Here is a 24,535-nt window from a genome sequence, read left to right as displayed (position 1 = left end):
AACTAAAAGTTAACACAGGGCCGGACGTGATGCTGTAAGCCTGTAATCTCAGTCCTTGGGAGGCTGAGACAGGAGGAGGATCACAGGTTGGATGGAGGCCGGCCTCAGCAACTTAGTGAGGCAACCCTCCGCAACTTGAAGAAACCCTGTTTTAAAACAAAAATAAATAAATCAATAAAAATAAAAAAGGGCTGGGGGTGTAGCTCGGAGATAGAACGGGCCTGGTTTCAATCCCCAATATCAAAATAAAAAAGTTAACAGGTATTCATGGTTCTTGTGCCCGGCAGTTTGAATGCTTTATTCAATTCATCTGCACCATTGAACAGCTGTGGTACCGAGTCAGGAATTAACCGAGCACAAGCACCTACAGGGAGTAAATAATGTAAAAATAATTCAGCGGTGTCAAGCGACGTCCTTTTTAGTTGTTAGACTGCATTCCGACAAAACAGTCAATGCACAAATAATTACAAACGGTGTTCAGTCTTTTGACGGAAAAGGATGCTGGGATAAATGAGGAGGTGTGGCTTAAGGAGGGCCTGTTTGGAGAGGGAAGGAGGTGCCTGCCACCTGAGCGGAGATCAGGGCGTCCGGAAGCCGAGGATCGGGGGATCCGCCAGGGACACAGCAGAAAGGCTCAGAGTCTGGAAGGGATTGAGGACAGTTGGGGGTCACTGTAAAGTGGATGAGGCGGGAGAGGCAGCTGGGGCCGAGTACACCTCGCCTACAAGTCTGGATTTTATCCTCAGGGCAAGGGGACAGGCTATCAAGCAGGTGAGTGATATGGTTTCTTAGACGTCTGGAGATCGCTCTGACTGCAGGAAGGGGACAGATTAGAGCGCAGGAGAAAATGAACGAGAGAAGACGGTGTTAGTTAGGCTCCCGTGCATCTAAATGCCCTCAGACGCCGCTGACAGCAAGAATTAATTCCGACCTCTCCGCCGCCCGCTTCCTTAAGAGGGGAAGACACCCCGAAAAGGGCGGAAGCCGCAATTTCCACCAGACCCCCATCCCAAATCCATACGGCAGCACGGCTGCCCCTTCTCACCTGCAACCGACGAAACTAAAAAGGGAGCACCAAAGCTTTCCGCCCCTCTTCCCGGCTCACACAACCGCCCCTAATTTCTCTGGGTTCCATCCCACAGGTTTGAATTGGCGGGAGATTATAAGGACCAACCCCTTCCTACGGCGACCGGAGAAGGTCAGGATTGCTGCGGGCGCGAAAGAGGACGTCGCCCCGCCCTACGTAGCGACTCATCTCCATCTCGCGCCTGCGCGGATTAGGGCGGCGGCGTGGCCACGCCCCCTCCACTGGCTTTCCTGGCCCCGTTCGAAAAACCAACCAATCACCGCCTAGAACCGCGTTGCTATAGAAACTCTTATCGCCACCCCCTTTTCCTCCCAGCTAGCTGCGCGACGCGCCGGGGCCTCTTCGCCTTTGTGCCATCCGGGTCTCTCGCGCCAGCGATTTTAGTCCGTAGCCAAGCTTCGGGGCGGCGGGTACTGTTGAAAGCCGAAAGCGGAGGCGCCGCCTGAGCGGCCGGGACTCTGGACCATGGCGGTAGGTACCGACTCTTGGGGGTGAAGACGAAGGCTGTGTTTCTGCTGTTCCCCGCAGAGCGGGCGGAGCAGAGCTGGTGTCCGCGCGTGAGTGGACAAAATGGCGCCGCGGCCTTCTCCGCGCCCGCCATCATGGCTGCCTGCTGCCGGGAGGGGGAAGTAAGGCGGCGGCGTGGGGGTGGCGAGCTGCAGGGCCCTTTTTTTTTCCCTTCCAGAACTTTCCTCATCCCTCTCCCCTGCCCCTTGTTCCTTTCGGCTCTGAGCTGTATCCAGCGTGGTCCCCCCCCCCCGGACCAGGGGCTTAGACCGAGTTTCCTTGGGTTTGGGAATTCACGTTGGAGAAAGAGGCAGGAGGGGAGAAAACAAATCAGGGAGTCGTTTCCGAGAAGGAGTGGGTCTAGACGGCGGTGTCCACGGGGGCAGTGGAGAGGACGGCAGTCTGATCGCTGCTGCTCTGCAGATGGAGGATTCGCAGGATTTCGACCAGGACCGTCCCCGTAAACCTTAGTGTGTTCCTGGGACGGTGTCGCTGAAAGGAGTTCAAATTTAACCGACTCACGAGGCTTTAAGAACCCTTCATCGCCCCCAGTAAGGACCGAGGTTGGCAAATTGATCTGTTCCGAACCGCGAGCCAGCCCTGGGTGTCTAAGATGCCCATTTCTGAGCGAGAGCACATTATTGTGTGATCGTCTTATTTTTAGTTATCCTGTTAGGAAAATGTAACCATTTTGCCTTCTTTTCTGTCTCTGCGTGTGTGTGGGGGGCGCTGGGGATTGAACCCAGGGACATTCTACCTCGGAGCACAGCCCAAGCCCTATATTTTTAAATTTGGAAACAGTTTCCCTAAGTTGCTAGGGTTGGTCTCGAACCTGCCCTTCTGTCTTAGCCTCCCGAGTACTGGGATTACAGGCTTGCGACACCGTATCCGGCCTTTATTCCTTTTTACTGACTACAAAGTTAACACCTCGTTTTACAAAAGAAATAGGATTATTGAACATAAGTTTATTCCTGTTAGTTTCTGCCTCTCGCCCCACCCTGTGTATATAATTGAATTTAGAATAATTTTTTGATAAGCTTTCAAAAAAATGGTAGGTTAATTGGTATTTGTGGAGCTAATCTATTTGTAGTGTTTCCCTTTATTCAAACACTGATTTAGACCTCGTAGTACAGTTAGAGTAGGGTCAGTTTTTTTAGAAGTGAAATCACCATGAGAATTTCTTTCTGCAGTACCTCCAGCAAGAGACAGTCCCTGGAGAAGTGGCCTAGTATTAAACTCAGTGCTTACCTTCTTTCCTTGGAAAAAGATTTGCTTTCTGTGTTTCACGCCCTAAGAATTTCAAGATGCCAATTGTAAGAAACAAAGGTGGCTTTGTTTTATTTTAATTTTTTGCTACTAAGAGTTGAGCCCAGTGTCATTCTCTCTTGGAGCTATACTCCCAGCCCTTCCTTCCTTCCTTTTTTATTTTTTTATTTTTTGCAGGTCTGGGGATGGAACCCAGGGGCATTCGACCTCTGAGCTACATCCCCTGCCCTATTTTTAATCTTTATTTTGAAACCAGGTCTCACTGAGTTGCAGAGGGCCTCACTAAAGTAGGTGAGACTGTCCACGAACCATGATCCTCTGGTCTCAGCCTCCCAAATGCTGGGATTACAAGCATGTGCCACCATGCCCGGCTCTAGCCCTTTCTTTCTTTTCTTTTCTTTTTTTTTTTTTTTTCTTTCTTTTTTTGTATAGGGTCTCTGAGTTGACCAGCTGGCCTCAAACTTGCAATCCTCCTGCCTCAGCTTCCCAAGTAGCTGGGATTGCAGGCGTTCTTGGCTCCAGACAGTATTTATATATAGAATTCAGCAAAATTTAAATAAAGCTTAGAAATTTCCAGCGTGGTTTTAATATTCAATTAACTTCATTTTTCCTGAATATGTCCATTATGCTACTTTAAAATATCTTAGGGAATGAGCTGGGTGTGGTGGTGCATGCTTGTAATCCCAGTATTTGGGAGGCTGAGACAGGAGGATCAAAGTTTGAAGACAGCCTCAGCTACTACTTAGGCCCTTAGCAACTCAATGAGACCCTGTTTCAAAGTAAAGAATAAAAAATATGGCTCTGTGTGTAGCTCGGAGGTAGGATGCCTGTGGGTTTCATCTCCAGTACCACACACAAAAAAATCAGGAAAGTAAAAATTTTGCTGTGACCACCTATCATTTCATGTTTTTAGTGATAGGTCCGTTTTTGTTAGTAGTGTTCTACATTGTGTTACATATGAAAATTAAGTTTTGTTTTGTTTTGTTTTTGTTTTTTGCGGGCGTGGGGATGGAATCCAGGGGCATTCGACCTCGCAGCTACACCCCCTGCCCTATTTTTTATTCTTTATTTGGAAACCGGGTCTCACTGAGTTGCAAAGGGCCTCACTAAATAGCTGAGGCTGTTCACGAACCACAATCCTCTGGACTCAGCCTCCCTGGAAGGCTGGGATGACAAGCGTGCGCCACCACGCCCGGCTGCCATTTAAGTTATTAGCCTGTGTCAGTAGTTTCTGTGTCCAGGTTTGTGCTTTTAAGCATGTACTTGGTTAAATGAACCATTGACTGGAAACTCACTGCCTCTGCTAAGTGCTGTCTACTCCATGAAGTTTTCAACTCTAGTCTTGGTTCTTTTTGCGAAAGTGAAAGAGAGGTACTAGTCGTTCAGGCCTGCTTTTATTTTACAAAGTGTAAGCTATGAAATAGACTAATATGAAATAGTACTTAGGGGTAATGAGAAGAAAAGTAAAAGAAAATATGTTGTGAAACAGTATTGTCCTTAGTTGTGTGGTGTGCAGTCAGTAATGGACAGCAGAGCGTACCATTTCAGGCAGGTCAAGCAAAGGTCGCAAGAGCTCATCTAAACTGAGCAGGTTGGAGGTCGAGCTCTACTCTGAGGGCTGAAAGCTTTTCACCACGAAGCCTTGGGATTCCGCAAGTCAGTTTACTAGAGAAGTGTGCATAGAGTAAGGGCTCCTCGTAGTTGCTTTCTTTTGTTGTTCCTTTTCTGTTTTGTATTGTTCTTTGTACCATAATTAGAGGCTTAACAGATAGTAATCGTCTTTCCCTTCAAGTAAATATATATGTGTGCTTTTTTATGGTGCTAGGCATTTAACCCAGGGGCATTCTACCTCCAAAGTACTAGCCTTATTTATTTATTTATTTATTTATTTATTTTGCAGTGTTGGGGGATGGGACCCAGGAGCATTCTACCTCCAAGCTATACTACCATCCCTATTTTTTATTCTTTATTTTGAAACAGGCTCTCATTGAGTTGCAGAGGGCCTCACTAAGTGGCTGAGGCTGACCGCGAACCGAACTGCAGTCCTCCCGTCCTGGCCTCCCAAACGCTGGGATTAGGAGCGTGCACCACCATGCCCAGCTCCTATTTTTATTTTATTTTGAAATGATCTTGCTGAGTGGCTGAGGCTGATCTTAAAACTGCCATGCTCCTATCTCAGCCTCCCAAGTACTGATATTATGGGCATGTGCCACCATGCCCAGCTTAGAAATCTTTTTTAACTTATTTTGATTGCTGGAGTCTAGCATTGTTTTTGACACATTTTGATCCTCAGTCAGTACTGGCTGAAATAGTGCAACCTTTCAGATCTCATTTATTATACTTGGTATTCATTTTCTGGACTAATCTTCCTAAGGGAAGAAGATTCTCATCATGTGGTTCCTACTCCTGATGACCACGTAGTGATTTCCTATTTATCCAATCCAGACATCTTACATCCTGAGAAGCTGATAAACTTTTCCTGGGAAGGAGCAGATGGTAAATATTTTTGGCTTTGTGGTTGACATGCAGTCCTTGTCACATTGTTTTTTTGCTTTTGTTTACCAACCCTCTTAAAATTGTGGAAACCATTCTTGAGGTATACAGAAACAGAGCCGGTTTGCTAACCTCGGCCTGAAGTCGTCAGCTCTCCTCATATATTACTTTTATTTTCATATTAACTTTTCTAATCAGATATCTCAACAGTGTCTGCCTTGCGCATATAGTTGAATGTGGTTCCATTCCTTTTTTTTATAAAAATCTGACTCAAAGGGACTCAGATACTTGTCTTTGAACCTTTTTAAAAATTATTTGAATGTTTCTTAATGATATTCTGGTTAGATGTAATTTGGACCACATGGTTCAGCAGTCATAGAAGTTGTTGTTGTTTTTTTTTTTTTTTGTTTTTGTTTTTGTTTTTTTTTTTGGCAGTACTGGGGATGGACCCAAGGGCATTGTGCCTCCAAGCTACACCCCCTGCCCTATTTTTTAGTCTTTTATTTTTTTAAACGGTGTCTGAGTGTATAGGGCCTCTCCAAGTCGCTGAGGCTGAAGTAGTTTTAATGGGAAGCTAGTGACATTTGTTTCTTCATCAAATATTTATTGATTAATTTCTTTTTCTCTCTTTTTTTTTTTTTGTGGTACTGGGGCTGGAACCCAGGGGCTTTCTGCCTCCAAGCTACATTCCAGGCCTATATTTTTATTTATTTTGAAACAGGGCCTCACTGAGTTGCAAAGGACATCACTAAGTAGCTGAGGCTGTCTGTGAACCAGGATCCTCCTGTCTCAGACTCCCAAGTGCTGGGATTACAAGCGTGCCCACCACACCTGGCTTATTGATTGATTTCTCTGGTGATTTAAGTAAAAGAATTTACCCATTAGGTCAATGAGGCTCTGGGAAAGTGTGGTTGTTAATTTTCTAAAGTTACTTATAAGAGCTGAGGATGTAGCTCAGGGATAAATTGCTTGCCCAAAATATGAGGTTTATGTTGAAAAATGCAAGATTTATGTTGCGTTAGTTATAAAATGCTTTAAAGCATAAACAGCTAAAATGGTTTTAAAGCCCATAGGATAAATGAGGCGAGGCAAACTGTATTTCACTTCAGTTCCATGTTAGGTGTTACTTTCATTAAGGAGGGTTAATGAAATTAATATTGTGTTCTCGGGTAAGATAATTTTCTGTTTATTCTTTTATAATCTAGAAGAATTTCATATGTAATTTTTAAGACCTTATATTCTTGTTTCTAATTTTTTTGGGGGGTACTAGGGATGGAACCCAGGGGCATTCTACCTCCAATCTACACCCCCAGCCCTACTTTTATTCTTTATTTTGAAACAGGGTCTCACTAAGTAGCTGAGGCTGTCCTCGAAACACGATCCTCCTGTCTCAGCCTCCCAGATGCTGGTGTTAAAAACATGGACTACCACGCCTGGGTCTCTTTTTAAGGTGTTTGTTTTGGGGGGCAGGTCTGGGGATGGGGAACCCAGGGGGATTTGACCTCCGAGCTATATGCCCTGTCCTATTTTTTATTCTTTATTTTGAAACCAGGTCTCTCACTGAGTTGCAGAGGGCCTCACTAAGTAGCTTAGGCTGTCCAGAAACCACAATCTTCTGGGTCTCAGCCTCCTGAATGCTGGGATTAACAAGCGTGCACCAACGTGCCCGGCTTCTCCTTAAGTTTTTAATGTAACTTTATATGCCTTTTTAATGCATACCAATTTAATAATAGTGTATGCCAATATGCGTACCAGCACATAAACCAGGCGTGGTGGCACGTGCTTGTAATCCCAGCATTTGGGAGAGTGAAACAGAAGGATCGCAGTTTTCCGACAACCTCAACTACTTAGGGTCTTTGCAACTCAGTGAGATCCTGTTTCAAAATAAAGAATAAAAAATAGGAGCCAGGCCTGGTGGCTCATGCTTGTAATCCCAGCATTTGGGAGTCTGAGACAGGAGGATCACTGCGAGCAGTCTCAGCTACTTAGTGAGGCCCTCTGCAACTTAGGGAGACCCCTGTTTCAAAATAAAGAATAAAAAATAGGAGCCAGGCCTGGTGGCTCATGCTTGTAATCCCAGCATTTGGGAGTCTGAGACAGGAGGATCACTGCGAGCAGTCTCAGCTACTTAGTGAGGCCCTCTGCAACTTAGGGAGACCCCTGTTTCAAAATAAAGAATAAAAAATAGGGCAGGGGGTGTAGCTCAGAGATAAAATGCTCCCTGAGTACCATCCCTAGAATAAAACAGGGCTTGGGTTTAGCTTGAAGGTAGAATGCTCATGGGTTCCATCCCCAGAATTGTAAAAAAAAAAAAAAAAAAAAAAAAAAAGTACTGGCACAGTTAGCTAAATGTGTTCACAAACCCTAAAAGGGATTGTATATTCTCTTTTTAAATGTTTATTGGAAATATGTCCTTTCCCTACTGTTTTAAAGGTTAAAAAATGTTGCACGTGGCAGCACACACCTGTAATCCCAGTACTTGGCAGGCTAAGCCAGGAGAATCACAGTTTTGAAGCCAGCCTGAGCAACTTAGCCAGACTCTTTCAAAATAAAAAAGGTTGAGGGTGTATTGGCGATTGATAGAGTGCCCTTGGGTTCAAACCTCAATACCAAAAAAAAGTTAAAAAATACTTGTTCCAGGCCTGTGTATACAGCTTAGTCACACAGTGCTTGATTAGCATGCACAGTGTCCTGCATTCAACCCCCACAGCAGAATAATGACTACAGATTTTAAGGGACATTGTTTTTGTGGGGCAGGGACGGCCAGGGATTGAATCCTCTGAGCAACACCCCCAGCCCTATTTAACTTTAATTATTTTATTTATTTTTTGTAATACTGAAGATGGAACCTAGGGGCCCTCTACCTCCATGCTATTTCCCAAACCTATTTTATATTTTATTTGGGAACAGGGTCTCACTAAGTTGCTGAGAGCCTCACTGAGTGGCTGAGGTTGGTTTTGAACCTGTCTGTCTCAGATTCTCAAGTACTGGGATTACAAGCACATGCCATCATGCCCATCTTTAATTTTTATTTTGAAACAGTCTTGCTACGTTGTGGAGGCTGGCTTTGAGCCTGTGGTCCTCCTGTCTCCAGGTACTGGGATTATAGGCATGTGCCACCATGCCTAGGGAACATCATATGTCTCCCTTTGGTATCAGGTTAGTAATTTCAAATCAATTGGCCCATTTCCTATAGCATACACATGTAACTACTTAGAAACTAGCCATTCTATTTTATTCCTTGTTACTGGTATTTGTGTAAAACTCAAGGATGACAGTCCTCCTCCTTTATGTGTGAGGGGATACTGAGGATTTGTCTCAGGGGCATTTGACCTCCAAACTACACCCTAGCCTGCTTTTATTTTTCATTTTGAAACGGTCTCACTAAGTAGTAGAGGTTGAGGTTGCTGAGGCTGGCCATGAACTCAAGATCATCCTCCTCGGCCTCCCGAGTACTGGGATTATAAGTGTGCACTGTCATGCCTGACATGTCATGTCTTTTTCCCTTTTTAAGAAACTGGACACATGTTAAATATAATTGAGGACTTTAACCACTTTTCTTTGAACTTTTAGGCTAGTGATACAGAACGTGAAGGACTAGCCCCAGAAAAGACATCCCCTGATAGTGATAAGAAAAAAGAGCAGTCAGATGTATCTGTTTCTCCTAGAGCCTCAAAACATCATTATTCCAGATCACGATCAAGGTCAAGAGAAAGAAAACGAAAGTCCGGTAAGACATTTTAGTTTGATGGTAAATTTTAATATATGCCCTTCCCAATCTCAAATGGATAATGAACCTGGTGTGGCGGCGCACGCTTGTAATCCTCGCGCTAGGGAAGCGGAGACAGGAGGATCGCGCAGGTTCGAAGCCAGCCGCGCTCGCTTAAGAGACCCTGTTTCCAAATAAAAACATATAAAAATAGGTCTGGGAGTGTAGCCTGGAGGTAGAAGGGCTTCCAGGAACCCCAGTACCATAAAAAAAAAAGATGGATAATGAATGTATATTGTTTTTTTTTTTTTTTTTGGACATTTTTATAGTACTGGTGTTTGGACCCAGGGACAATCTACCTCCAAGCTACACATTCAGCCCTATTTATTTTATTTTTATTTTGAGACCAGAGGATTGAGATTAAAACAGAGCCTCAGCAACTTAACAAGAGTCTGTTTCAAAAGAAAAAGGGCTAGGAGTATAGCTTTGGAGATGAGTGGCCTTGGATTAATTGCCCAGTACTACACACACACACGCCAGTGATTACTTCACAATACAAATATATATACTCCAGTGTGTGTGTGTGTGAATGTGTACATTATATACTGGGTTTTTTTCTATTTTTAGTATTTTAAGTATTGATCGTGACCCACGATTTGGACGATGCTTTCTGCCATCCTGTGACAGCGGAGCCTCCCTCCTGCCAATAATAGCATTTCTAAGAACAGCAGACACCTTGACTACATGAACAGTTAACTAAATTACAGTACTGGGAAGTTTTTTGTGTTGTGATAGGTTTTTGTTTTCCATGTGTCTGATACCACTGTGTCTCTTATGTTGGAATGGTGATATAAATATAGAGGTTTTCTTGGATTTTAATTTGCTTTTGTCAAACTAGTGTCGTGAAATCAGAGATACTGCTATCAGTGATATCAGTACTAGGAAACTTGGTTGAAATGCAGGCAAGAGATCAGCGGTGTGTTGTGCTTGGTGCCTCTCCAGAATTCTTCAGCTTCTCAAGTAGCATGATTACAAATTGTAGAATTGGAAATTGTTCTTCACACTGCATTGGTTGGAATTTATGTTTAAGCTAATGTGTCTGTATTTTTATACATGTTTTTGTGTATGTTCACAGATAATGAAGGAAGAAAACACAGGAGCCGGAGCAGAAGCAAAGAGGTAATTAGCACTTTGTAGTGAATAGGTGCTTTAAAATACTTATAAAGTATCTGGTAGAAATGTTTATGACTATATGACATTGTTCAGGTAAGTACCAAAACTTGAAGTTTTTAAACGGTTAATTGGATTATAAAATAAGCATGATTTGGAATCCTCATTTTTCAAGAAGATAGTTGTTTATATGAAAAGTACCTTCAAAAACTATTAATTTTGTTATATTGTGAAAATATTCACAATAAAAATTTCTTATGAAGAATATAATTGGTTTTTTTAGGCCTGTCACACAGAGCTTCCATTAATCTGAGGTCCCCAGACTCCCTATGCCTGGCAGCTGCTCAGGATTTCGTATAGCAGTCATCCTTAGTGGCGGTCCTCTTGAGATCCATGGGCTACTTTTTCTTCATGGAAGGTGATGAGTCCTCTTTCTTTAGTAACTTGCTGGATGCCCTAGCAGAGTTGGAGTTTGAAGTACAGGCGTAGGCGAGGGGCAGCTGGCAAGGCCGACAGCGCCTGAGGAGGAGAGGAGAGGCAGCGTGCGTTCCCAGGTGGTTCCCGGCCACCCGGAGGCAGCAGTAGCCAGCCAGGGCCGCAGGCGGCAGCCAGGAAGGGAGGAGAGAGGCACGGGGCTGGACTAGGGATTCCCAAAGTGGCCAGGGACTTCACCTCGTCCCCTAATGGAAGCTCTGTTACGTTTTTAATTTAGGAGTTTTTGTGAAAATGACTATTTTGTTTAGCTCACATGATAACATTTCTATAATAAATCATACTCAGCGTGCTAATGCGCGAAGAGACTGAACTGAAGACGCTGCAGACTCAGATAGCAAAATAATAAGCCTACTTCATGATAAGGTAACTATTAGTCATTCAAACTCCTATTTCCCTTAATATATCTTAAATCAGTTAAGGGTGTTAATGTTTTTTTTTAAATAGTACTGTTTATGTTTGAAAAACTGGTTAGAAATAAACACTAAAACCTTTAGAATTTTAACCATTTAAAGCTTTCCCAGACTGCCAGTACTTGGCAAAATCATGGACTTTTTCTTTTCTGAGGTAATAGAGAGAACTGGCAATGAAACTAAAATTTAGTTTGTCTCCAGGTCTCATTTTTGTGCAAAATATAGAATCACTATGATCATTTTCAGATGTATCATCATGCATGTTCCAGGATGATTGGCTAGGTTTTTGGCTCTTAAATGTTAATCTTGAGTGAAAAGAAACAAGCTATGGCCTATGTGGGGGACATGACTGACAGGTGGTGTCGGTGGGTTGGGCTTCAGAAGAACATGGCCTCCACGGCCGCTCCTGTGGAGCTTTGTGGCTCTCACTCTTAGCGTAGGTATACATACCTCAAGTAAGAGGGTTGATGTAAGATTTAATAATCCTGAGATATTTGGGATTTAAGGTTTAACCACACGATGGGTTTGACATTTCAGTGGGGGAACATTTAAGCACTTCCTTCTTTGGTATTTGAATAGTAGGGTGGAAACTCAACCATTCACATAACTCGCTAAATTTATGAATACATATGTTTGAAAGCTTTTGTTCTTAATCTTTCAGAGTATGGAGAAAGTATGTACTCAGTATGATGGCACAAGGATTAATTATGTTTAGTTTGAATTCTTAATGAAAATGGGTAGTCGGCATTTTCTACCTTAGGTCCATGACATTTAATAGAACTCTAAGCCTATTGGGATATTGCAAGATGATAAGTTACTACATCACAGTTCAGACATTGGGAGAAAAATCAAAGTATATCTTTTAGAGAGGACATGACATAATTTAAGTTGCAGAAAATATTAATGTTTACTAAAATTAATGGTACTTAACTACCTCATTGAAGGACCTTTCCCAGTGCATCTTTTGTGTCCTTATTGCCATTATTGTTTACTTTTAAAACTTACTGTGTATTCAGGATCTAGAAGTTTATGTATATACATATTTGTATTTTAGATAAATATCAAAATTCCTCTTTGGTATAATGTTTTTGAATATTTCAGTTTTATTATGGTACTAAAATATCTTGGGGGGAAAACTGCATTTTGGGTGTTTATAAAGAAAAATAGGACTAGTAATTACATCTGCAACATTTGCCACACACTCCTAAGGTTACTAATGTTGCATCACAACATTTTTGTCTAACTGATACCCATACTAACTCTTTTTGTTGCACTATTTTCCTGAAAGAACCAACTTCTTGTTAAAACAGGCAAGAAGACACGAATCCAAAGATAAATCCTCTAAGAAACACAAGTCGGAGGAGCATAATGACAAAGAGCATTCTTCTGATAAAGGAAGAGAGCGGCTGAACTCATCGGAAAACGGCGAGGACAGACACAAGCGCAAAGAGAGGAAGTCGTCGCGAGGCAGAAGCCACTCACGGTCGAGGTCCCGCGAGAGGTAAGGAGCTTGGGTGTAAGTCAGCACTTTCTCTTACAGTTATATAAGTTTCTCATTAACCCATTATGCAAAAGATCTTAACTAAAAATTTGATATTTCTTGCTAACTTGACACATTTGCCACCTAAAAGCTAATGTTTTTGGAGCTTTGATTTCTGTTAAATGTCAAAGTGATTTCCAAGAGTGGGGTTGAGGGACGGTTAACACATGGGATTAATGGCTAGATTTCCCTCGGCCGTGTATAATCTTCACAGTGAAAAAAGTTGATTTTTATAATGTAATTTAAGTGAATAAACAATCTTTTCACATTATTGGAGTAGAATGTGTTTGATCCTAAGCACTAAGTTTTCTTTTGTGATTTTTGAAGCGCTGGGTCATGGTTCAAATTTGTGGGGATTTTGTTTTTGTTTTTTGTGGGGGTTTTTTGTTTGTTTTTTGTTTTTGGTTTTCAGAAGACAGTGCTTAGCATTATGCATTTGGAGAATTCTCTGGGCAATATGTGTATGTCCTGAAATTTGAATATTTATAAATACTATAGGAAGGCATAATCTTTTTTTTTTTCCCCCCTATACTATGGGTGGAACCCAGGGGCATTCTGCCTTCAAGCTATACCCCAACCCCATTTTTAATTGTTTATTTGGAAACAGGGTCTCACTGAGTTGCAAAGGGCTTCACTAAGTAGCCGAGGCCGTTTACAAACCACGATTCCTCCTGTCTCAGCCTCCCGAATGCTGGGATGACGAGCGTGCCCACCACGCCCGACTGGAAGGCACGTTCTTTTCGAGTGTTGAATGGAATCGTATATTTGGGTGGACTGCGCCAGCACCTGGAGCTTTACTGTGTTCCTTGTGAGGCGTCATCAAATAGTAGGGAAAACCTTAACCTCTTTTCTGTCCCAGCACAGTAGTGTATTTCCTATCTTGATTGCACTCTGCAGATAACAAATTCACGATGTGTATGTAGAGCACACAACTATGTAACCACACGTTTTTGCATTTGAATTATAGGCGCCATCGCAGTAGAAGCAGGGAGCGGAAGAAGTCTCGATCCAGGAGCAGGGAGCGGAAGAAGTCACGATCCAGAAGCAGAGAGAGGAAGAAGTCTCGATCCAGGAGCAGGGAAAGAAAACGGCGCGCCCGATCTCGGTCCCGCTCACGGTCTAGGCACAGGCATAGGACTAGAAGCAGGAGCAGGACAAGGAGTAGAAGCCGGTAGGTGCTTGCTCTCCTGAGCAGAATCTAATAGGCCCTAACAGGTTTGGTTGTTCACCAAACTAGATTTTATAGATCAAGATGAAGTGATCTTTAACTCATAACCTCATTGATAAAAACGAACCTAGGGCCGGGTATGGTGGCGCACGCCTGAAACCCCGGTACTTGGAGGCTGAAACAGGAGGATGGCCGGCTCAGCCAGCCTCAGCAACGTAGCAAGACCTATTTCAAAGAAAAAGGAAGCCGGATGTGGCGGTGCACACTTGTAATCCCAGCATTTGGGAGGCTGAGATGGGAAGATCGCAGTTCCTGGACAGCCTCAGCTACTTAGGTCCTTAACAACTCTGAGACCCTGTTTCAAAATAAAGAATAAAAGTTAAGGCTGATGGTGTAGCTTACAGAATGCCCCTGGGTTCTATCCCCAGTACCAATAATAATAATTTAAAAAACCTTAGAGCCTTGGGTATGCCTCAGTGGTAGAGTGTGCTTGAGGCTCTGGTTTGATTAAACAGCATTCTCGTTCTTGTGTGATATGAATCTCTGATGTGTGGGCATGGTTAATCCTGTGATTCTATTTAATTACAAAGTTGTTTTGAATTCACTGAATTACTTTTATGATCACAAAAGTTAACGTTTATTGAAGGACTACCATGGGCCATACACCACCCCCCCCCATCCCCGTGATACTAGGGATGGAACCCAGGGGCATTCTACCTCCGAGCTACACCACCAGCCCTATTTTTTATTTTGTTTTGAAACAGGGTCTCACTGAGTTGCCAAGGGCCTCACTAAGTAGCTGAGTCTGTCTGTGAACCGCGATCCTCCCGTCTCACCTTCCCAAATGCTGGGATTACAAGCGTGCGCCACCACGCCCGGCTTCCAGATACTCTTTAACCTATTAAATCATCTATTTCTCAGAACAACCGTGTTGTAAGTTAAGTCTGTTAGGTGTAGAGATGTTAAATAACGTGTCCAGTAAGTATAAAATGATATTAAATATTAGTACTAAGATGAAGTTCCAAACTTATTTAAATGCAAAATCCAACCATATGCTTGATCCAACTGTGTTATATGTATGACCTCAGAAAGATCAATTTACTTATTTTTATTTATTTATTTTTTGCGGGTCTGGGATGGAACCCACAAAAAAAAAGAAAAAAACGAATGCTGGGATTACAAGCATATGCCACCATGCCCGGCTAGAAAGATCAATTTAATTCAAAACTGTCTCAATTCAGAGGAAGCTTTTTAAGTAATTTGTTGATGAGTAACACAAATAATAGCATGGGGGTGTCAGGCATGGTGGCACATGCCTGTAATCCTAGTACTTGAGACTGAAACAAGAGGATCTCAGGTTCAAGGACAGCCCCCCCCCCTTGCAATGTGATACTCTGTTTCAGAACAAAGTAGGGCTGGGGTGTAGCTCGGCTAGAGTGCTCCTGAGCTTAATCCCTATCACCCCACTCACATAACAACAACAAAAATTACAGAAGGGACATTATAGTGGTATTCAGAGAGTCCTCATTTATATTGCCACAGTTTTATGTATATATTGCTAACGTGCAAATGGTAAGCCTTTTAAATCCTAAAATCTACAAGAATTAAAATATAGGTAAAACATGCCTACCTACACTTGGTTTTTTCAGTTTATCGCTTGTTTGAACTTTATGAGAATCAGTTTTCAAGCCAGATATGGTGACACACAAGCTCGTAATCCCAGTACTTTGGAGGCTGAGACAGATTGCAGGGTCGAGGCCAGCCTCAGCAATTTAGTGAGGTCCTCTGCAACTTATACAGTTTGAAATAAAAAGTAGGGCTGGGGGATATAGCTTAGAGGTGGAATGCCCCTGAGTTCAATCCTTAGTACCAACAAAAAGAAAAAATTCAGTGTCAAATTTTACCCATTGGGTTTAGTCTATAGACTGATAAAACTTTACCATTCTGAATTTAGTGCAGTGAACCGGGTGTTGTGGTGCATACTGCGATGGCAGCGCTTTGGGAAGCTGAGACGGGGATTGCAGGTGACGGCCGGCCTCAGTATTTAGTGAGGCCCTGTTTCAGAGTAAATACAATAAAATAGGGACAGGGTTGTAACTCAGAGGTAGGATGCCTCTGGATTTGGTTCTCAGTTTATACACACACAAACACACACACACACACACGATAAATTAGTGAAATGAAATGCAGTCAGTGTTTTAAATCTGTTTTTAGGCTGTTCAGATTGCTGACACTGCCAGGTGTGGCTACTAATGCCATTCTGTTGAAAAGCTATTTTTTGTTTTATTTGTTTTGTTTTAGTGATCAATAACCTTGTATTTCCTAACACATGTGACAGACACATTGCAGTTTAAAATATTAGAAGTGTGTGATTTATTATACCCCTTGGCTTACGAATCCGCCAAGCGACTGATGTGCAAGGCTAGTGTTGCAGCACTTAGTGACTATGCAGAGGAGACGGGTGGTGTGCCGGCGCACCCCGCACAGGCCCCGCTGCTCGGGAGGCCGAGGCAGGAGAGTGGAGTTTGAGCCAGACTGGGCGCATTACACAGTGCTGCAGACATAGGTCCTGAGTAGAGAAGTAGTGGAGTAGTAGTGCAGATGAGGCGCTGGGCGCCACGTGTACTACTACAGAATAGGATGTGAAACAGCCGTGTAAGCCTGTGCTGGGCTAGAACAGTATATCACTTTGATGTGTATTGATACCTATGAACAAAATTGCTTGGTTAACATAATTATTTCCCCATAATGAGGTAATTAAAATCTGGTTTATTACAGAGATAGAAAGAAGAGAATTGAAAAACCGAGGAGATTTAGCAGAAGTTTAAGCCGGACTCCCAGTCCACCTCCCTTCAGAGGCAGAAACACTGCAATGGATGCCCAGGAGGCCTTGGCTAGGAGGTGCGTGCTTTATACTCCTGTCGTCCTTGCCTAATCCAGCTTTCTTCTGTTGAATTTTACGTAGAGGCTCAGTTGTGTCAACACAGTGAATGCTCTTATGTCAAAAGATAATTCCAAAAAAATGAACCGTGAGTGCTGTGGCAGCTTTGCCATGTGGAACTCTAGAAAGGTTCTTTAATTTTTATCTTAGTCATTCATTTATTTGCATGACTAGGAAGATTGAGGTGTCTGAAACACTTCGATTCCCAGATAAGTTTTTGTCACGCTTAGCCTTTGTTTTACCTCTGAGGTGAAGCTGTTATCTGTTACGCCGGGAAGACATTGTAGTTTTCATATTTCCACTGTTTCAAAGCGAGTGGTTGTGGGACCACACGGGATTCTCTGACTGAAACCTGCAGGAGGCGTCTCAGAGCTGCCTCAGAGGAGACAGGTGAACGAGGCTCCAAGCACCTTCTAAAAGTTAGACTCTTGGGGGTTTTTTTCTTTAAGAAATTGAGTTTGTATTTTTTTTTCCATTATAAAAATACAGTTATCACAGTGTCGCCTGATGTGCTGCTGCCCTGTGAAGCCAGCCTGGCAGAAGCTCCAGCTGACCAGCAGCAGCAAAGGTGTGAGCTCACCCTTCTTCACGCCATTCACCGTGGCGAGTGGGGCTGATCCAGACCGCAGCGGCCATCTCAGTGCGACCCCTGATAGGCAGACTTTCTTTCTGAAACTGAAATGAGAATTCCAAAGTGTTTCACTGCAAAGTCTGGACTAACTTAGAGTGAATGATTCATTAACTCTGACAAGTATTTTTAAGCCCTCAAGTTTCTTATTTACTTGTATTTACTATAAACCTACTGTGTTTATTTAAATTTCTGATTTATTAAAATGAAGCTATTACTAGCACCTCAGGCTTTTTTACTTCGATTCTTGGTGATGCTTCATGTGTGGCATGAGATCATCTAGTTTCAGAATTTGATTCCTGAGTTTCAAATGATTTTTGTTTGTTCCTTATTTGTTTTTCAGTGTCAGAATTTAAAGCTGTTTAGAAATAGTTCTCTGATCTACATCCTTTGTTTTATTATTACCCCAATCAGAAACTTTTTCTCAAGTACAAAATCAAGTTTATACTATGTCTTTGTTGCATATGTGCTCAATAAGAAGGAATGAGATTATAGATTCCTAACGTTTATCTTTTATGTAAACCTCATCAATTGTTAAAGCAAGTACAATATCATGCTGTGCTTTATTACCTCATGTCCACAGAGACAGCTTTCCCTATCCCTACCTAATGCTACCTCCTTAAAGAGCAAAGGGCGGCCTCCAGGCATCTATGAGAATAAGGGCTCAATCTCAGGAACTGATTATGAAGATGCTATTACTTACTAGGTATATAGGAAGTAAACTTGACAAATACATTTAGTATGTATATTCATTAGTTAATTCAGTATGGAAAATTCTATTTTTATTTTGAGATGAGTTTTTCCCCCCCCCAGTTCCTTTGCCTAGTGCTAGATTTCTTCAGTGGCTACGTTTTGAATACAGGTTTTTACTTTGTTTTATTAAATTATAAAGATGGCAGGGTTTGGTTGCCCCTTTTTTTTTGGTGGTACTGGGGACGGAACCCTTCTACCTCCTGACTACACTCCCAGACCTGTTTTATATTTTATTTGGAAACAGGGTCTCTTAAGCCAGCAAGGCTGGCTTCGAACCTGCGCGATCCTCCTGTCTCCGCCTCCCAAGCGCAGGGATTACAAGTGTGTGCCACCACGCCCGGCTTTTACTTGCCCTTTTACTTAAGGCTTTTTAAGTTATACTAACTTGAAGCCAGATGTGGTGACACACACTTATGATCCCTGTATTTGGAAGGCTGAGACAGGATCACAGGTTTAAAACTATCCTCAAAGCCATGCGTTGTGGCGCATGCTTGTAATCCCAGCATTCAGGAGGCTGAGACCAGAGGATTGTGGTTCGCGGACAGCCTCACTTAGGCCCTCTGTAATTTAGTGAGACCCTGTTTCAAAATAAAAAGGGCTGAGGGTATAGCCTGGAGGTAGGAATGTCCCTGCGTTTCATTTTCAGTACCACACATGCAAAAAAAAATTATACTGACTTGAATGATATAACAAAATCTGTTTGAGTTAAAATTAATTGTCTCCCTCAAGAAGAACTTGAGTAATTTTATAAACTGATTGTGTACTACTAAATATACCCTGAAATTCATCTCTCAATATGGTTTTGGAGATTGATTTTATATTTTCTCTAGTAGCCAGTCCTGACAAAGTTTGAAGAATTTTTAAGTTTTTAATCTTTGGGGGAGGGATTGCACATGAAACCATTATAATTTTTGATCTTTTAGTTCAGAATGCTATGGCATGTGCCAATAGTCATAGCTACTCAGACGGTTACAGCAAGGGTGGTTGTTTGTGTCCAGGCATTCAGGGCCAGCCTAGGCAGCATACTGAGACCATGTCTCATTAAAAATCAAAAGCAATGCCGGGCGTGGTGGCGCACGCTTGTAATCCCCGCGCTTTGGAGGCGGAGACAGGAGGATCGCGCAGGTGCGAAGCCAGCAGCGCTGGTTTAGGAGACCCTGTTTCCAAACTTAAAAAAAAAATAAAAAATAGGTCTGGGAGTGTAGCCCGGAGGTAGAAGGGTGTCCGGGAACCCCAGTACCACCCAAAAAAGTAAATAAATAAAAAATCAGAAGCAAGCTGGTGACTCACGCTTGTCATCCCAGCACTTGGGAGGCTGGGACAGGAGGATCTAGTTTCATGACAGCCTCAGCTACTTAGGCCCTTTGCAACTCAGTGAGACCCTGTTTCAAATAAAATGTAAAAAATAGGGCTGGGGTGTAGCTCAGAGGTAGAATGCTCCTGGGTTCCATCTTCAGTAGCAAAATTAAAAGAAGTGGGGCGTGGTGAGCACAGGCTTGCGGCTTCCGCCCTTGGTGGCCTAGACAGAATGATTGCAAGTGCAAGGCCAGCCATGGTGACCTGTTGAGACCATTCAAAGTAAAAAGGGCTGGGGATTTAAGTGTGTTGTCTCTGTGTGTATAAAAGTACATATTGGATTTATGTTTTAAAATTATTTAAATTGCCTGACAGATTGGAGAGGGCAAAGAAATTACAAGAACAGCGAGAAAAAGAAATGGTTGAAAAGCAAAAACAGCAAGAAATGGCTGCAGGTGAGTTTTTATTTCATTATAAATGTGTGGAATGTTCTTTGTAGAAAATTTGGAAAATACAGCAAAGTTGTTAAAGAAGCCTCTGAGATGTCTGCCACCCACCGGTGTGCTGGGTCGCCGTTCCTGCTTCCACGTCTTAGGTTCTTTGTGGCTTTGTTTTATGGTGCCAGGGATCGAGCCCAGCCTCGTTACCTGTTAGGTGCTGCGTCCCTGTCCCTCTATGTATGACATTGTCTACTTGGTCCACACAGATGATTTGGGGATAGGTTAATGACTGTTCGTGTGCATGTAGCACTTTAGTCTTCACCGCAAATGTCTTCTAGTTGTGATTTGAGGAATACAATTGTTTTAGGAAGGTGGACTGAGCCACAGATGATGGCACATGCTTATAAATTCAGCACTCTGTGAATCTGAGAAAGGATGACCACTTAGGAAACCCAGTTTCAAAATTTAAAAAGTTGGGGGAGCCAGGCGTGGAGGTGCACGCTTGTAATCCCTGCGCTTGGGAGCCTGAGACAGGCGGTTCGCACCGGTTCGAAGCCAGCCTCAGCTACTTAGTGAGACCCTGTTTCCAGATAAAAGTATGAAATAGGTCTGGAGTATAGCCCGGAAGTAGAAAGCCCCTGGGTTTAGTGCCCAGTACCACCTGAAAAAGAAAGATGCGGTACCGTATTCCTGTTCTTTTATATATATTCGTCTTCTGTTCCAGCACTTCCAGGTAAGGGACTTCCCACTTGGGGAACCTCTGGGCTATAGTCTGGACTGAAAGAAATGTAATCAGAAGAGTCAGTCTGATTCAACGCCAGAGTCAAAAGACTGACTCAACCCCTGTGGAAATGCCGGGCCTGCAGTATAACCTTGATAGGCCTTGGCCTGTGTGCCTCTTGATGTGACTAATGCTTGCTTAGTACTTCTAAATATTTGTTATTAATTTCAAATGAGATATCTGTAAACATTTTCTAGCATATAAAAAAAGTTCAAATAAATGCTAGATTTTTTTCATTTGAGTTCCAAGCACCATAGTTTATTTTCACTGACAATCCCACCTTCCTGTTCGCATAACTCTTGTCATCCGCAAAGAAGTAAATGAGATCTTAGTGTGTCCATTGATAAACACTGGAATGTTGATGCTTAAGAAGCTAACATTCCTTTGTGTTTGGTGGAAATGGCAACGCCTTTTTACAGACTGGGCGGTGTGGTATATGAATAGGTTAATGAAAATCCCCCCTGCACCCCTGCAGCAGCTGCAGCCACGGGAGGCTCTGTGCTCAATGTCGCAGCCTTGCTGGCGTCGGGGACGCAAGTGACTCCTCAGATCGCCATGGCCGCTCAGATGGCAGCGCTGCAGGCCAAGGCGCTGGCCGAGACCGGCATCGCCGTGCCCAGCTACTATAACCCAGCCGCCGTGAACCCCATGAAGTTCGCAGAGCAGGAGAAAAAAAGGAAGATGCTTTGGCAAGGCAAGAAAGAAGGGGTGAGTACTTGAATGCGCCCATCTCGGTTATCTCTAATTAGCTATTTTATATAAAAACTGAAAACACAAATGATGAGGAGTCAAGTTTTTGAGGAAAACCAGTTACTTTACCATACAGTCCTACAGGCGGGAAAGGCCTCTTGGATTAGCTGCTTCCTTAAAGATTTATTAGGAAGGTAGGTGCTGGCGCATACCTGTAATCTAGTACTTACAATAACTTGAAATCCCACTACTAGAAGCCATTAATGTTATTTTGCTTATTGATTTAAATTATATTGTTGAGAAATACAATATTCTACAAAAAGATTTAATTTTACCTGTTCTAAAATTTAGCGTTTCTTAACAGGACAAATCCCAATCTGCTGAAATATGGGAAAAATTGAATTTTGGAAACAAGGACCAAAATGTCAAATTTCGGAAGCTGATGGGTATTAAGGTGAGTCACGTGCGGCGTTTCCATGTCAGCGCTTGGGCACACTGTTGAGCTTCGTGGTCTCCAGATGAGTCCATACCTGTGTCCTCACCGACAGCGCTGACTGCTCAACATAACATGCTTACTGAGTATTACTCACTTTGTATCCTAGGTGAATCTTGTCTGGAATTACAAATTTCTCAGTAAAGAAAGATGACTTTTTTTCCATTCTTTATTTTGAAATAGGATCTCACTGAGTTGCAAAGGGCCTCACTAAGTAGCTGAGGCTGGCTTCGAACCTGCGCGATCCTCTGGTCTCAGCCTCCCCGATTCTGGGATTACAAACCTGCGCCACCACGCCTGGCTTGAAAGATGACATTTTAAAATAGAATTAATGAAGCCAGGCACGAGAATCGCAAGTTTGTAGCCAGCCTCAGCTACTTAGTGAGGCCTTTTAAACTTAGTGAGGGCCCTGTTTCAAAAGAAAGAATAAAAATAGGGCTTGGGTGTGGAAATTCCCCGGGTTCAATTCCTGGTACTGCAAAAATGAAATAAAATGAAATGGGATTACTTGAACTCTGAATTCTCTGGGGGACAAAATACCGCCCTTCCCCCTTTTTAAATTGTGGTGGTAGGGGTTGAACTTAGGGGTATTCTGCCTCTGAAGTACACCCCTGGTCCCATTTTATTTTTTATATTTTACTTGGAAACGGGATCTGGCAAAGTTCCTGAGCCTTGCCAAGAGCCTGTGATCCTTCTGTCTCCGTCTCCCATACTGGGATTACAGGTGTGGCCACCACACCCAACAGTACTGAATTTTGTTAAGGTTTTAAGTTTCTGAATGCTTTTTTTAAGTTGTAGAAAATTAGGATTTTGTTGAACTGTACACAGACTATATTAACTTGAATACAGAATTTTTGAATAAAAAATTGGAACGGTTCACAGTTATATTTTGGTTATTATTAAGGGGATTAGCTTTTCACTGAGGAACTATTCGGCTTAGGCTAAGCTACAGTAAGCTGGCTGTTTCTTGACAAGCTGAAGTCTGATTGCACTTCCTGTTAACATTCTTTGCACTGTGTTCTTTTGCGGGGGTGTGCTCATGCAAATGTGTGTGTGCTAGAGATTGAACTTAGGGCATTTTACCTCTGAGCTACACTCCCAATTCTATTTTTGTGTGGGGGGTACTGGGGATGTAACCCAGGGGCCTTCTACCTCCAAGCGACACCTTCAGACCTATTTTATATTTTATTTGGAAATGGCCTCACTGAGATGCTGAGGATCGTGCAATCCTCCTGTCTCAGCCTCCCAGTTACTGGGATTACAAGAATATGGCACCACTCCATGTTTTATTTTTTATTTTAAAGCACAGCCTTGGTAAATTGCTGAGGCTGGCCTCCAACTTCATTCTTCCTCTTCCGGCCTCCCAAGTCCTGGCTCTCCTGGCTGCGCGGTTTCTCTTCTCACTAACTGTGACTCCCTTTCTTCTGCCGTCTGCTCACCCGCCACCTTTTCAGTGTACTTTTTTGTTTTCCTTTGGCCTTAGGGATTGACCCAAGGTGTTGTACTTTTTGGATACATTCCCAGGCCTTTTTCCTTTATATTTTGAAACAGTGTAAGTTGATGAGGCTGGACTGGAACCGCCTTTCATGTACTTGGGTGACAGGCGTGCACCGGCACACCAGGCCTCACAGCCCATTTGTTGCACACTTGGCCAGGCCCTCCTCCGTGCCTCCCCATGCCACCGCCTGGGAAAGGAAAGGACAGAAGGATGGGGCGTGGCTAAAGAGAGCGGCATTCCTTAAGCACTCGTGCAGTTTTCCTTTTACTTTTCTCTGTGGCATCTATATATTTGGAGAGAGAGAGATACTGTCTTTTATGTGATATACTTTTTTTTTTTTATCATCCAACTAATAATAATTCCCATTGCATCCCGCTGTATTCTGTTCCTAGAAAGAACATTGCCTTTCTTGGACTATTTAAGTGGTTAATGGAAGCTAAGTAATTGAGGTTAAATTATGCATTATGAAAATAAAATTTCATAATGCCGTCAAGTGAGTCACCTTTTATTTCCATCAGAATTCATTTTAAATGTTTTAAATATGTTTAGAGTGAAGATGAAGCTGGATGTAGCTCAGTTGATGAAGAAAGCTACAAGACTTTGAAGCAACAGGAAGAAGTGTTTCGGAATCTCGACGCTCAGTATGAAATGGCAAGATCGCAGACCCACACGCAGCGAGGAATGGGCTTGGGCTTCACGTCTTCAATGCGAGGAATGGACACGGTCTGAGCGAGGTGGCGCTTTGAAAGTTTGGGACTTACAGACTTGTTCTGATGCCAGGTCCTTGTTCACCAAACGGCTAGCATTCTAGCTTGCATGGGTGTTGCATTGACTTTAATTTATTGAAAAAATACCAATTTTTGTAAATATCAGATCAGTGATACTGGTGTTAGTGTTGTAATCAGGTTAAACCCACTTCCATTAAACTTGACAGGACTATAGGAGGCCAATATTTTTAGTTCATGAATTCTCCTTTTCAGATGCATCACAGCGCAGGAGGGGTACAATGTCCCACGTAGTTCGTGTCCGCGCGCTCCTGCACTTTTGTACTTGCCCTTGTACAGTTATTTTCATCTCCTGAAACATGAAAGAAACGTCACGTAGATGTTCTTTAGAAGATCTGGTCCTTTCCTACATAATCCAGCACAGACAAGCTGGGTGGTGGTGATA

General features: G+C 42.9%; 1 protein-coding gene across 1 annotated transcript; it reads left to right on the top strand.

The window, feature by feature from the left end:
* Positions 1–9,002: 9,002 nt before the first annotated feature.
* Positions 9,003–24,094, top strand: RSRC2 (arginine and serine rich coiled-coil 2; the record flags this gene model as incomplete). The annotated part of the gene is given in 10 exon segments (XM_080717883.1): positions 9,003–9,060; positions 9,063–9,083; positions 10,198–10,241; positions 12,448–12,638; positions 13,645–13,848; positions 16,624–16,746; positions 19,839–19,918; positions 21,160–21,392; positions 21,739–21,828; positions 23,915–24,094. Coding segments are annotated over 10 exon segments (1,224 nt in total).
* Between the last annotated feature and the right edge of the window lie 441 nt (positions 24,095–24,535).

This window comes from Muscardinus avellanarius, assembly GCF_963383645.1.
Source record: "Muscardinus avellanarius genome assembly, chromosome: 21".
Classification (NCBI taxonomy): Eukaryota; Metazoa; Chordata; class Mammalia; order Rodentia; family Gliridae; genus Muscardinus; species Muscardinus avellanarius.
Note: the sequence above shows the minus strand (reverse complement) of the source record. Positions and strands in the feature narration are given on the sequence as shown.